The sequence below is a fragment of the Sarcophilus harrisii genome, chromosome 6 (genome assembly GCF_902635505.1).
Source record: "Sarcophilus harrisii chromosome 6, mSarHar1.11, whole genome shotgun sequence".
In the NCBI taxonomy this organism is placed as follows: domain Eukaryota; kingdom Metazoa; phylum Chordata; class Mammalia; order Dasyuromorphia; family Dasyuridae; genus Sarcophilus; species Sarcophilus harrisii.
Genome location: NC_045431.1, coordinates 177,213,159 through 177,228,293, shown reverse-complemented (window position 1 = coordinate 177,228,293; position 15,135 = coordinate 177,213,159). Strand labels below are relative to the sequence as shown.

General features: G+C 46.4%; 1 protein-coding gene across 23 annotated transcripts in view; it reads left to right on the top strand.

Annotated features, from left to right (window-relative positions):
- The window catches only part of PCM1 (pericentriolar material 1), a 92,342-nt gene extending 81,184 nt beyond the window's left edge, over positions 1-11,158 (top strand). For 22 of the 23 annotated variants that reach the window (XM_031942293.1, XM_031942308.1, XM_031942306.1 and 19 more), the window contains 9 exons: positions 4,067-4,264; positions 6,161-6,223; positions 6,545-6,689; positions 7,661-7,818; positions 8,804-8,891; positions 9,518-9,774; positions 10,324-10,416; positions 10,551-10,668; positions 10,846-11,158. In XM_031942293.1, the coding sequence (XP_031798153.1) occupies positions 4,067-4,264; positions 6,161-6,223; positions 6,545-6,689; positions 7,661-7,818; positions 8,804-8,891; positions 9,518-9,774; positions 10,324-10,416; positions 10,551-10,668; positions 10,846-10,871 (1,146 nt within the window). In that variant the 3' untranslated portion in view covers positions 10,872-11,158. The remainder of the gene's footprint in view (positions 1-4,066; positions 4,265-6,160; positions 6,224-6,544; positions 6,690-7,660; positions 7,819-8,803; positions 8,892-9,517; positions 9,775-10,323; positions 10,417-10,550; positions 10,669-10,845) is intronic. The other variant, XM_031942298.1, reaches the window with a different exon arrangement.
- The last annotated feature ends 3,977 nt before the right edge of the window (positions 11,159-15,135 follow it).

Here is a 15,135-nt window from a genome sequence, read left to right as displayed (position 1 = left end):
TGTTACCACAATCCTTACAGTCACTCCAGCTTGCAGCTAGGTTGTCCTCCTCAGCTTTTTATTCTCAGCTACCTCCTGTATCCAATCAGTTGCCAAATCTTGTCATTTCTACCTTGGTGACATCTCTTAAAATATGTTTCCCTCTCTCTTCAACCAGTGTACCTCCATCCTGGCCCATACCCTTATCATCTCAAACCCAGACCTTGCCAACAGTGCTCGGTAGGTCAGCCTGCTTCAAGTCTCTTTGCAGTCCATCCTTCATTCAGCCACCACAGTGGTTTTCCTAAAGCACAAATCTAATCTTGTCACAAATATAGTCAACTCCAATAGCTCCCTATGGCCTCCAGGATCACATACAAAACATTTTTTTATGGGTGTTTTTTGGTTTTTTTTTGCATTCAAAATCCTTTGTCATCTGTCCCCTCCTACCTTCCCAATTTTCTCACTTTATTATTCTCTGACATGTATTCTCCAGCCCAATGATTACACCAGCCTTCTGGGTTGTTACACCAGCCTTCTGGGCCATTTCACCCGCAAGATCCTTGGTCTCTCAGTTCTGGGCATTTTCTCTGACTGTCCCCAAGTCTGGAAGGCTTTCCTCCCTCCCCTCCAACTGCCGTCTTCTCTGGTTATCCTTTCAGTTCAAACTAAAATCCCACTTTCTTTTTTTTTTTAATAGCTTTTTATTTACAAGTTATATGCATGGTAATTTTACAGCATTGACAATTGCCAACCTTTTGTTCCAATTTTTCCCTCCTCCCCACCCCCTCCCTTACATGGCAGGATAACCAGTAGATGTTAAATATATTAGAGTATAAATTAAATACAAAATAAGTATACATGTCCAAACCATTATTTTGCTGTACAAAAAGAATTGGACTCTGAAATATTGTACAATTAGCCTGTGAAGAAAATCCAAAATGCAGGCGGGCAAAAATAGAGGGATTGGGAATTTAGTGTAATGGTTCTTGGTCATCTCCCAGACTTCTTTCCCTGGGTGTTGCTAGTTCAGTTCATTACTGCTCTATTGGAAATGATTTGGTTCATCTCATTGCTGAAGATGGCCATGTCCATCAGAATTGATCATCATATAGTATTGTTGTTGAAGTATATAATGATCTCCTGGCCCTGCTCATTTCACTCAGCATCAGTTCATGTAAGTCTCTCCAGGCTAAAATCCCACTTTCTAAAGGAAGCCTTCCTCAACTCCTGTAATTCCAGTGTCTTCCCTTTGTTAATATCTCGTGTTTATCCTCTCCATAGCTTGTATGTGTGTTTGCTTGTTCTTTGTCTCCTGTTGGACTGTAAAATTCTTAAGGGCAGAGACTGCCTTTTGCCCTTTTTTTAATCCCACTAGCACAGTGTCTGGGTTCTTGACTGGACCAAAAGAGGGCAGTTTGGTTAGGATGCAGTTTATCTGAAAAAGGTGTAAGGCTTTTGCTGAGCTGCAGACTCCGTGTGATTCGGCAGTGTGTTGTGGCAGCTGGAGAAGCTTGGCCACATGGAGAGACCAATCTTCGTAGAAATAGGGGACACATCCCCTGCTAGATTTTGCTCTGATCATGTTTTCTCTGGTGTACTGGATTCAGTTCTTGAGTCTGAATCCCAAGAGGATAGAGTGAATGGAGAGAGGGAGGGGGATGCTCAGACTGAACAGGTTTATGATGGCCTTCCTGTGGAAGAGGGATTACTCATTCTGTTTAGACTCAGAAAGTTTAATGAGAATCCAGAGGTAGATATTATAAAGAGGTGCATTTGGATAGGCTGGATGCAAGGAATAACCTTGATTCTAATTTCAGCTGTCGCTAAAACATAGGCTGCCTTAGAAGGCCAAAACTGCTTCTCTTTCTCTTCTTCCTAATTTTACATTTTTTCTTCCTTTGACAAGAGATGGGCCAGTTATTGTTATTTTGCATATTCCTTTCTTTACCTTTGCTTTGTTTTTGCCAGCTCAATTCTAGAAAGTTGTTCCTTGGGATGATATTTTAGGATGTGGGATTTGGAGTTAGATGATCTCTAGTTGGGATAAAGTCTGTGATCCTGCTGGACAATTTTCCCAACTACTATTAATCGCAAATTTTTTATTTGATTTTTATTAAAAAAAATTTTTTTTTATCTAAATATAGATCAGACTAGCCCCAGTCTTTTGAATGTGTTTGGGTCAGTATCAGAGATTTCTCTTCCATTAACTCTCCAATTTTTTTGCTTCATACAATTTTGGATGTCGTACTTTAGATCCATTTATTCTGTGGCTTAGTGAATAGAAAGCCAGACTAGTGCCAAGACCTGGATTTAGGTCCTATCTCTGGCACATACTGACTGGGTTGCCCCCAGGCTAATTATTTACCTCTCAGTGCACCACCAAACTCTGGAAGACTTAAGAGTTATGAGACAGAAGCTAATCTTCACTGGTGAAAGAAGTTTACGCACTGATAATTCTAGACATCGCTAATGTCATCTGTCTAGACCTCACTCCCCACTAAAAAAAAGTGTATGCTTTCAAGTGTAGAAGGGTGCACATGTTCACATTTATACGGAAGACAAATTTTTAATATATATTTCAGGGGAGATTTTTATAATTTTGTAAAGAAAATCAGTGCTATTTAGATGGGTATTGCATGTAGTATCTGTAAATTAATTTTGATAACATGATTTTTATTCTATTCAATTTGCCTTCCCCATGAACAATTATTAAGCTTTCTTTCATTTTTGCCATTAGTTTTAGAGATACTTTGACATTTTCATGGAATTTTAAGTGATAAGAGTAAGATCTTCCCCCAACAGTTAATGGGGGTTTTTTGTTATTATGCTCCATGGAATTTTTAAGGTGATACTCATGCTTTCTCATTGTTATAAATGGGATATTTTAAAAAGATGGTTTTGTTGTTAATAAATAAAAATTTGTCTTGTTGAGATAGCTAGATGGGGCAGTGAATAGAGTTATTGGTTCTGAAGGGGGAGGAGGACCTGAGTTTAAATCCAGCCTCAGATAAACACTTATTAGCTGTGTGATCCTGGACAAATCATTTAACCCCAATTGCTTCACCCAAAAAAAAAAGAAAAGAAAAGAAAAGAATTTGTACTGTTTTTAATAGCTTAATCTTGTACCTGGCAACCTTGCAGAATTTCATGTCTCTTGTCTTAGGTTTAAATGATTGGGTCATTTAGATCTTCCGTAATGACAATTTGAATCCTCCTCTTCTCTTTTTCCTGACTTCATATAGTTGTTCCTGTTCAAAGCAGTGTCCATTAGGAATCCTCGTTTCACCCCCATTTCTTAGAGAATTGCAACTTGGTGTCAGGCAGAAGCACTGCCTCTGTTAAGAGTGAATGTTGTGCAAGAGAACTGTTCAGTTCTGCACACATATATTGTATCTAGCATATACTGCAACCTATTTAACATGTATAGGACTGCTTGCCATCTAGGGAAGGGGGTGGAGGGAGAGAAGGGAAAAATCGGAACAGAAGTGAGTGCAAGGGATAATGTTGTAAAAAATTACCCTGGCATGGGTTCTAGCAATAAAAAGTTATTATAATAAAAAAAAATACCTAAGTTAAAAAATAAATTAAAAAAAAAAAAGTGAATGTTGTGTTATCATCAAAGACTGTTTGTGGATCTCTCAGCATCATCTGGTTTCTCTTGTTTCTCAGGATTATGGGATAGTTTAGCTGCTATATCAACTAGCATAAATACTGAAAAATCACAAGGAGAGATCTATTAATGTCGTGCTGGGGTGTGCCACTAAAGGTAGAGTAAGGAGTGAGACAGGCAGACAGGTGTGGTGCATAGAGGCGGCCACAAAACCGGAGTAATAATTTTTGACATTGCCTTTCTGTATGGGGGGAGGGGGAGAGAGGAGTAATGAAAATCGTGTTGGGAAGACTTTGATGGTCTCTCTCAAAGTCCATTATTATTAAGGAACAAATTCCAGGGAACAACAGACTGTCTGCTTTTACTACTATTCTAGAAGACAGACTTTGCCTTATTCCATGATAATTAGTCTGATTGGTTAATTTGATCATTGTCTCATCAATTGTGACTTGACTATTACTTTTCTTTTAACAGGATTCACTGGCAAAATTTGCTGGTAGAAAACTGAAGGACTGTGGCGAGGACCTTCTAGTTGAGATATCTGAAGTTTTGTTTAATGAATTGGCTTTCTTCAAGCTTATGCAAGATCTGGACAATAATAGTATCTCTGTAAAACAAAGATGCAAAAGGAAAATGGAAACTGCTGGAGTGATACAGAATTATGCAAAAGAGGTGAATAATCTTGACTTTGCTTTTATAGAAAGCTTTAAGAAAATAGAAACATTTTCCATGATCATCTAAATGAATAAATGAATGAATGGAATAACATTTACTCAGTACTTAATACATGCTAAATAATGCTCGATGTCAAGGGTACAAAAACTAAATGAGATGGCCTCTTGTCTTTTGGGAGCTCACATCCTAGCTTCCTAAGGGAGGAGACAAGGCAGACATGGCAAAGAAAGGAGTTTTTATTTCGGAAATCACCAAGATGATGGAATAGAGACTGGAATCTTGGAGGCATTTCCTTATCATACCCAGAATCCTTGTGATTTGATTATTGTTCCCAAGGCAGACAGTAGAAGGAGCTGGGGAAGAAGGGATTCACACATGGGAGGCCAGGCCAGGGAGAATTGGTGGATGTAAGGGGCTAGCTAGAGACAGTGTGGTAGGTCTTGGATTAGGACAGCTTTCACAGAGCAGATTGGTGGGATGGGATGAGGTGGGGTGGAGGCAGGGACATTGCAGCTGTGAGGAGGGGCTGCTGGCACATTCCTGGGACTCCTTGGCTGATGTGCAAAGAGCTGTGCTGTCTTTTGTGAAGAACCCGAGAGACCAGGGATATGAAGCACTCTGCAAACCTTTCAATCCTGGACTCCTCACACAGAGCTCTTAGGAAGGCGAATGAATGAACTGCAGACACTTGGCAGAAGACAGAGGGGCCCGTGCAAGGGCTTCTAGGCATCTTTGAACAGTGTCTGGGGTCCTCATGGTCCCTGAGAACTTCGAACATTGTTAGAAGCTGCAGCCTATGCCACTTAGGGAGCAGGGGGCTGGGAGGGGTCGGGGGAAGCAGGCCTGAGAGCCTCACTGCCTGTGACAAGTCCTGCAGAGGCCATTTGGCCTGTTAAGGGTGCAAATTAGCAGAAGCAGGGCCAGCAAGGCAGGCTTGATGAGGGAAGGGGGATTCAGAAGCAATACTCTGGGAGAGGGAGGCATGCATTTCTAAAACTGCTAGCTCTTTTTAGTTGATGGAGAGGCAATAACAGTAACTCCTTTTTATCCAGTTGCTTGTCAGTCTCAGAATTTATTAAGTTCCTCCGTGCCAGGCTTTGGGAGGACAGAAAGAGACAAAGTCTTTTCCCTTTTTAGTGCCTCTTGCCAGCAAGGCTTCATGGGGAGCTGGAGCAGAGAAGCTTTGTTGACTCGAGTCTAGGGTCATTACGCTCGATCAAGCTGTTTCTTGACATCCTTCACCCTTGATTCTTCTGTGAGGGAAACTGTGACCTCAGGGTGCAAGAGTGTACTCATGGAGTCAAAAAGACTTGTTTCCCTTTGATATGATGCTCTTGGTGAGGTGTGGAGAAGTTCTGGGCCTCATCACTTCTCCCTTCAGTGTCCCAGTTTCGGCATGGCTGCTGGTGCTCTGCATTGCAGACAATCCTAACTCTGAAATGTTCCCTTCTGGGGCACTTGGCACCTAGGAGGGAGAAAGGGCTGGTGTTAGCCTGCTGTACAGAGGAAGAAGTGACCTGCAAGCTCGGAAGTGTCTTGAGACAGGTTGGGACCCAGTTCTTGCCGATTTCAGTGCCATTCCAGACCGAATCTTTCCCGATGAAGTCTAGGCAAAATCTACATGAGCTCTTCAGCCTGTGAAGTGACAACAGCTGTACTTAAATAAACTTTACAAAATGTTCTATTGCAGCTTTATAAATTAATCAACAGGAAGATCACTATCTCCACTTTACAGTTAAGGAAACGACAACTAGCACATGTTAGAATCCAGCATTTGCCCATGTTGATGCCTAGAAACATTTCAATTGGCTTATTGCTAAGTAGTTTCTTCTCAATTCTTTCCTTCCCATATTGTCTGAAAAGAATTGAAAACATTAATTGGTTTTCTTATAGGCAAAAAGAATTCTTGAGGGAGATTTTGGCTCACCTGCTGGAGAAATTGATGATGAAGATAAAGTATGTTGTTAAAACTTTAATTTATTTTAGCCAGTTCAGTTTTAAGTAAATTATTGCCCACCACTGCTTAGATAGTATTGCATTGGTGTTTTGGCTTAATTGTTTTCCAGCTATTTGAGAATGGAATCCCTTCTCGGCTGATGAGCCCTTTCTGATGGCTCCCTTCTTTCCAATGAGGAAAGATCTTTAGTGCTGTGTAAAAATAATTCCATTGTATCCTCTCTGGTCCTATTGGTGATCTTTTTGTCCCCAGTTTCTATTCCAAGAGCGAACTTGTCAAAGGAGCGCTGGTGCTGACCCTTCCTTTGTGCTTGTGGCTAGGACAAGGACGAGACCGAGACGGTGAAGCAGGTGTTGCCGCCACCGCCCAAGGACTACAGTGGCAGCGAGGCACCCAAGAACGTGAGGTCGGATGTGTCGGATCAGGAGGAAGACGAAGAGAGCGAAGGATGCCCCGTGTCCATCAGTAAGTTGATCTGCTGGGAGCGCGCAGCTGCCTTTGATGGCTGTGCCCGAGAAATGCTTTCTCAGGAACCGGCGGGGAGGGGGAGGGGGAGGCTCGGACTGCGGAGAGCGTGTGTGTGTGCCAGTGGTTGTGGGGCTGTCTGCCACTTTCTAAAGATGGTGGGAGGTACAAGGGGTGCCTCAGACCACAGCCTGCACGTACCGCGGTCTCAGCCGGGGACTTTGACTTGGTTTCTCCGCTAAATTCTAGAACACAGAACGTTAAAGAACAGTTAGTAAACATCCAGAAAGGGGAGTTTGTCGTCACAACCAGCCTGGGTGGCTTCATCAGGGAGCAGCCCTAGGGTCTGTTTGTTGCTTAACCGAACTGCGGGGGGTCTTCTGGCCGCAGCATTTGGCCTGAATTCATGGGATCCTTTGACAGGAAGAGCAGTATCTCTGTCTGGGAGTGAGGTGATGGCTCTGTGCTGCAGGTGTGTCCCAGGCAGACCAGTGCAAGCGAGGGAAGCCCCAGAGCCCAGCTGGTGAGAGGCCTGCGTTCCTCCCTGCAGGGATTATTGTAAGGCATCCCAAAGGGGCTAGAGTTTGTCCTGGGCTTAAAAAGGCTGGGAAAGCACCCCAGAGCTGGGGTTAGACAGACAAGTTCGGATCTCACCTGACACCTGCCCCTTCCCCATCTCTATAAAATGGGGACCCTGAATTCTAGGATGAGGCTTCTCAGGCCCTTCCAGGTCCAAAAGTGTAGGATTCTACCAAGAACAATTGAGAGCTTTCCCAAGCTTTCCCAGAGGGGAATGAATGGGCTGCCAGGCCTAGGCTGCGGACAATACCCAGTTCAGAGTCTATCCACCAGACAGACCACGTTGAATGAGATCAGGAACTGTTGTGGGACTCGCCCCATGAGATGTACCTGAAAAATCAGATTCCTTCTTATCCAGGGCTAGTCCTGAGACAGGATATTCCTCAATTTAGGTTTGTCCAAAGCAGAAACACAGGCTCTGACAAATTATGGGAGTGGAGAAGATGAGAATGAGGACGAAGAGATTGAGGAATTTGAAGAAGGGCCTGTGGATGTCCAGACGTCCCTTCAGGCTAACAATGAAGCGACGGAGGAGAACGAACAAGACCAGGTATTAGCGCACAGGAGGGGGTGCGATAGAAAGGCCATTGTGTATGGTGACTGGAAACTCCAGGCTTGGCGGTGTTCATCCCCCTCCTCCTCACATTAAACTGCCCTCTGTAGCCATTTACATAAGGAGGACTCCCAAGGTCAGCAGGGAGTAAGGGCTATGGTTCATGCCCCCTGTTTAGATTAAGGTCTTGGGACCCTTTGCCAGCACTTACAAAGTGTCCTGTGCTGGGAAAGAGACACAGAGGAGGTGAGAGGCCCAGCTGTGGGCTTTGGGGCTTACCCTCTAGGGTCAGACAACATATGACACGCACATAGTTTGTCCTTTACAAGCAGTGCTTGAGGGAGACAAGAAACAGACCCTGTCCTCCTTCCTCAGGAGCTTGAGCACCCATACTGCTCTTGCTAAGGAGAGCTACAGAGAAGTGCACTCTCCTGGACTGGGGCCTCCAGGAAGGGGCTGCAAGCTTGCCCTGAGGGGGCAGGAGAGAGAGGTCAGCTCTTTTAGGAATTGCACATAATTTCTCCAAAAAGCTGCTATGTCAGAGGACACCCAGATTCCTTGTCTTATGTTCCTGCCTCTCAGAGTGTGGAGAGGTCTTGGCAACTGGCACCTGAGCCTGCGGGCTATCTCGGGAAGGCTCCCCTTTTTGTTTGGGCGAGCTGTCCGTTTGACCTGAGTGGAGCTCCCTGGAGCTCCCTGGGCAAGGGCATCTGGCAGCTGCCCCATTGATAACATGGAAAGGAATCAGCCTGATTTTGAGGCCAGTTCTTATCCACTGCCTATAGTGGCTCTAAAGCCACCCTTGCTCTTCTTCGCTGCATCTGTCACAATGGGGAGAACACTTGCTCAGAAGACTTGATTTGTGTGATAGAAAGCAAGGGTGAGCGTGAGTCAGCCATAAAAACTTAACCTCTCCTTCCCCAACCCAGCCCCCCAAAACCCAGCTGGCATTAGCACAGTGACCATCTGTTGTCCCTTTTAGGTTCTACAAAGTGAATTTGAGAAGCCTGTGGAGAAAGAAAATATCCCATCTGAGCGGGAACCTCCTAATGGCCAAAGCAGTCATAAAGGTAAGAGTCTCCCCAGCTAGGTAAGCCTCCTGCCCAGTCTGGGAGGCCCTGCTGGTCTGGAGCAGTAAAAGAGGCTCTTCCTGTGTTCTTATCGATGGTCCGTGGGCACATTCCTAGAGGAACAGAGCCTCAATGTGTTTCAAACGAATAATGTTTTTTAATTAAAGTAAATCTTGAGCATGACTTTCCATCTGATTTTGGTTGTTATTGATCTTTGGTTAAAACTTTTGGTGAATATAAACACGACTGAGTTTGTACAGGCATCCCTGAAGAAAGGCCATGTGTAACCTTATAGAAAAAGAAAACGTCAAAGAGAAAAGTGTGGCTGGCACACACCCATAGCCCCTGCTGCACCCGGGTAAGGTGATGCTCAGGTGGTCCAAGCTGTGGTTGGGCTGTCCGCTGCCGCTGGGGCCGGCCCTCAGGTGGTGAGCTCCCTCTCCTCCATCCGGAGATCCAGGTCCCATCCAGAGACTTCCATGCGTGGAGCTCCTGACATGCAAGTCTAACAGCCGTCTTTTCTCTTGAAAATCCCACGGGGTGTGAATGTTCATTCTCCAGATTGTCTCACCAAGCAAGCCTATGCAGGGTTGGGGGTGACTTTATATTGATTGATTTGGTGACAGGTGACCAGGATGACTCTCCTGCCATGCCTTGCTACCTTAATGTCTTGGACAAGGAGCCGCCCCCCGGCAGCCTGCCCCCTCTGGAGTCCACAGTGACCGCTGGGGGGCCTCCGGAAGACCCGAAGCCTTCTTTACCCATCGCCGAGGGGGACGCCTCCGTTCCTAGAAGCGCCCAAGTAAAATCGGCTTCAGAAACCCCCGAGAGCTCTGTGGCTGGAAGTCCTGACACCGAGTCGCCGGTGCTGGTGAACGATTACGTAGGTTTCGCCCGTGCCCAGGCTACTGGGGGCCTGTGTCTCACGTAAATTGGGCAATGCCAAGTGGCATCTAGACCGGCGATGCCAGGGGAGGGTTGTCAGTGACCCTGGCATTGAGGAAGGCTGTTAGGGGGCGCGGGGGCAGTCGTTGCTGTGGGTCTGCCTTGCCACGCCCTCCTCCTCATCAGCCACTCTCAGGTTCTTTCTGTAGCTTGGGTTAGGTTAGTATCAGTGCAGATTTCCCTGGCTGCTCCATTCAAGGCCCTGGGGTAGGAGGGCATGGGGAGGGTGGCTGTCCTTGAACTGAGAGATGAATAGAGCAGAAGAATTAAAAATGAAACCATTTAAATCAGGGAATGAAGGACACCTGGGAGATCAGAGAGGGGGAGACCGGTCAGGGATTGGGGAAGGCTTGAGCTGAGGAGAGGGTGGGTAGCCAGGGGGGTTTCAGGGAGGAGAGGTGTGAGGCCGGCTCAGCCACCAAGTAAGGTTCCCCCAGGTCGGGGGGGGGAGATGGGGAGTAAGGCATGTACTGTTTCTCCTAAGCAGGAGGCAGGATCTGGCCATTTAAGCCAAAAGTCTGATGAAGAGGATTTTGTGAAAGTGGAGGACTTGCCCCTTAAGCTGACCATCTATTCTGAGGTACTTGGTTTTCTGCTTTCTTACAAACCAGCCCTTTGGGGGGGGGGGGGGGGGGGAGATTGGGCTGCTGTCCCTGCCTGCTCTGAGCCTGGGGTTCCATCCCTGAGAGCTGTCACCTATTTCTCCCTCCAAAGGCAGATCTAATGAAGAAGATGGCAGCAGAAGAACAGAGTAACCATTTATCTGAGGAAATACTAGCCGTGACTCACACTGAAGAATTGGCTGGAGACCCTCAGACCCTGAAAGAACCTGGTGAGGGAGGGAGTCACGGGACCTGCCCCGCCCCCTCCGTGACAGAGTTCCCCAAGGGGGTCTGAAAGCTGCTGGGGCCTGGGTTCTACCTCGTGCCCTCGGCCCCAAAGCCTTCCCTCCCGGGGCGCTAAGCCGGCCGTGGCAGCCCACCTGAGGCGTCCTCCTTGTGTTTTTCAGAGACCGTTGCAGCCCAAAGTGTGTGAGAGCTCTCCGGCCGCCTGCCTTCCCCTGCCACTCCACCAATTGCATATCTTCCATGGGCACTAAATAAACTTATTTCCATCTGTATAAAAATGTAAATTAGTTTTTGACCCACTGCCTTTTAGAATAGCTAACGCTCACTTCTTCTGCTCAGGCAGGTCACATGTCGGAGACGGGATCCTCCCTAGATTCGAGGCTTGCTGCACTGTTTTTTATTTTTTCATTGTGATTTGTTTAGTAACTTTAAACTTAAAATGTAGTTTTAAATAAAGTTTGGACTTGTCTGTAACGGATCTTTGCAGAGCCTTATGTTGCACGCACCAGTATGAGTTGTTCCCGCATTGCCGAGACACTGGCAGTCACCAGCCCTGAGTGCGCGTCGAAAGGCCCCCTCCTGCCGAGGTCCCAGGGGCATCGTGCCCCCCATGAGCAGGTCTGGGCCTCCTGAGGACTTTGCCTCTGGCCTCCAGCCCTAATGGCCCTTAGAAGAGAGAAGGGGGCTGGACCAAAGTGGGGCTGAGAGCTGATTGTTTGGGCCTCTCAAAGCCGGGGGATGGCTGGGGACCCTCAAGGCCACCATCCCCCGGGGTCGTTCTGGGAGGGCAGCATGAAATTGGGCTTCTCTCCTGGAGAAAGGAGGTGGGGGGCAGGGGGCTTTCTGTTTCTTAGACGGTCCTGACATCACCGGTTGGCTCAGAATTAACGGCTGTGAGGGTTGGCAGGGAGTGCCGGCCTAGTCCAGGCAGGGAGGTCCCGGGCAGCCTCAGAACCCAAACACCCTCAGGCCATAAAGGACATCGGCCATAACGGGACAAAACCAGCCTCAGACTCTATTGGAAGTGATCCAACCCCGCCCCCTCCCAGGCGCCTCCCCGGGTCAGACAGGTGACCGCCCAGAACCCCAATGAGTCTGTGTTTTTGTTCCAACACAAACCTATTCATGCTTTGAATTTGTCCTAGAACTGGCCTGTGACAGATTTGTGTCCTTCCACATCTGAACAAGGGATGGGTCTGTGGCCGCCCAGGAGCCGGGAGTCGCGCCCTTCTCCGAGGCCCCCATGCTGCTGGCAGCCTCTGAGGGCCCGCTCCCTCCCGGCCCGGCAGCTTTGCCCCAGTTGTGAGACAGGCCCGGGGGTCTCGCCCGACGCCGAGAGGAGCCCCTCTGCCCTCCCGCACGGCGCTTCCTCCCAGGCCCGGGCACCTGCTCTCTCCGTCCCCCCCATCCCATCTCCCGGCAGCTGCCAGCTCTAAGGGCCCAGAGGCTGCTGTTCCTATTCCGGAGGGGATTTCCCAGACTGGGAAGGGTCGCACAGTGGAGATTCTCACACCTGCCCCCGTCTCTGTGCAAAAGACGGCATTTTTGACATTCATCTTTGTAAGATCTTGAGCTCCAAATTGTTCTCCCCACCTTCTCTCCCTTCTCCCCAAGCCAGCAGGCAGTCTGACAGGCTCCACGTACAGTCACGTGAAGCCCGTTTCCGCACTAGTCACGTTGGGAAAGAAGATTCAGAACAGAAGGAGAAACAAGGAGGAAGGGGAGACGAAAGCGGCGCGCTTTGGTCCTCGCTCAGATCTCTGCTTCCTCCTCTGGAGGCGGGCGGCGGCGTCCACCCCGAATCGGTCGGAATCGTCTTGGATCACCGCCGGGCTGAGAAGGGCTGCACCTGCCACCACACTGCCGCTGCCGCTGCGGACGATGTTCCGGCTCTGCGCGCCTCACGCAGCATCGGCTCGTGTGAGTCTGCCAGGACTTTCTGAGGTCAGCCTGCTCCTCCTCCCTTATGTTCAGCCTTTCCCCAGCTGATGGTGTCGTCTCAATTTCCAATCCTTTGCCATCACAAAAAGAGCTGCCAGAGATATTCCTGCACCTATGGGTCCTTTTCCCTTTTTTAATGATCTCTTCAGGATACAGATCTAGTGGTGTGATAATTGGTGGGTTCACCGAACTTATTTTTATAATAGTAAAGGAAGAAGAATCATATTCACGAAGCTATTCAGGATACCAATAGTTACTCAAAAAAGTAACACAGTAATAGGAAAGTTTTGGAAGAATAAGGAAATGGGTCAGTTTGCAATATCTGACTTATGCAAGTTGGGACATTTAGGGAAGTTTCCAGGGTGGGGATAACGGCTATATTTAATGCTGGATTAGATCAAGAGTCATTTCTATCATCCTGTGAACTTTTGGGGGAAGAACCTTATTGAGTTCTCTCTCTCAACAACTCACTGAAAAGAATTTAGAATCAGGAGGCTAGAAGTCAACGTCCTGCCCTCCACGTCCAAAAAGGGAACTTGACTTTCAATCAAGAGTCCTACAATATCACATTTTGTGGTTATTTTATTCCCATAAAGATAATTTCCTATTCTAATTTAATCTGCTATCAAATTTTATTAATCCATATTATCCATATAATTAAGGGAATAATTAGGCAGCCTGGCTTTAAAGTTAACTCTTCCTAAGGAAGGGAAACAATGAAACTAAAATAAATCAAAGTCATCTCTATCAGTATAGAGATCATCCGTTTCAGATGCAAACTATCCTAAACCACTCTTCTGAGCGCTTCCTTCTTTCGCTCTACCGGGTTACCATTGCTCCTACTGGTAAGAAGGCTAGGCTCGAAGGGGATCGTGTCTGGCTCATTGGAGACACTTAATATTTCTTGATTGAAATAGAAACAGTACGATATAGCAACAAACAGCTTGGACGTGTGGGAGGGAGGAGATGGGAATTTCCTGCATAGTAACTGAGGATATGGAGGGTACCTAGGGGCAGAACTTTGGGGGATTCACTCAATTAGAAGGTGTCACATGGATGATAAGCCAGCAGGGGAGAATGGGGACAGGCAGAGACTGTGCCCAGATGCCAAGATAACATGGCATCAGAGGCTACAGAGGGGTCAAGAAGGATGAGGATGGAGAGAAGCCGTTGGATTTGGCCATGAAGAACCAGGGGTGACTCAGGAGAGAGCACAGATGATGCAAGACTGCCGGCAATTGAGAAATGGGAACAGGAAGGGGAAGAAACAAGACTACTTTGTTCTAGGTGCTAGACTATGAAAGGAAGGGGGGATTTAGGATGGCAGCCAGTAAGAACTGCAGGACCCAGTGAGGAATGATTGAAATAATTAAAGAAGGTGGGGTAGTTGAGAGGGCAACATCCTGGAGAAGGATGGGAGGTGATGGGATGAAGAATAGGGTGAAGAGAAAGACCATATCTTCTTCATCCACTGAAGCAAAGAGGAGAGAAGCAAGGGCAATGTTAAGAAATTGTGAGACCTACAGTAGTGGAAACCTGGGGTAAACTGTCCTACTTATTTACTAAAATAAGAATCAGGGTTGTCAATAATAGTATGAGGCTCCATGGAGCACTTGGAACACAAAATTTCAGAAAGCACCGAGTATGCATTTATAGCTGAGTATAACTTACCCAGAAAAAGTAGGTGTTTAATGCTACAAGGAGAAAAATGAGTATTTAGTGAAATAGAGGACTTCCAAGCATTTTTGATGAAAAGAACAGAACTGGAGCCAAACTTTGACATTCAAACATGTAAGTGAAGCATAAAAAGTTAACCATGAGTTAAATAGTTTAAAGAATTAAACAAATAAACTACTTATTGAAATAGGGGGAGATAATAAATCTCTGAATCCTCTCATCAGAGTTCATAGAAGGAGGTCAAATAGACATGGTCCAGAGGACTTCTGTTATGGCTTGATGATTTTAAGAAAAGAATGGAAAGAGGGAAAAAGAAGAATGAGGAGAGGGAGAGGAAGGAAAATTAGAAAAAACTCTCATGAGAAGAGTGATTAAGCATCTAAAATCACAAGGCAGGCTGGGAGCTGGGGGCAGACACTGGCATTTGAACTTCACTCTATGTAAACTGATCAAAAGACATACAGTTGGATAGAGAAATACATTTTGCTAAAAAGGGAGAAGGGAGATTAGAGGGAAAACATATATAACTTTTCTGTGATAGCAAAGAATTAGAAACTGAGAGGACATCCATCATTTAGGAAATTAATGAACAGATTGCAGTACATGAATATGACAAAATATTGTGTTATAAGAAATTATGGAAGAAAACTTATATGAACTGATGCAAAGGAAAGTGAGCAGAACCAGCACAACAATTTGCAGAGTAACCGTAAAATTGCAAAGATAATCTACTCAGAGGGACTTGGTAACTCAATCAACCCAATGACCCACACAAGTCCAAAGCACTTTTGTTGAAAAACATTACTCACCTCCATCTGGAGAACTGATGGACT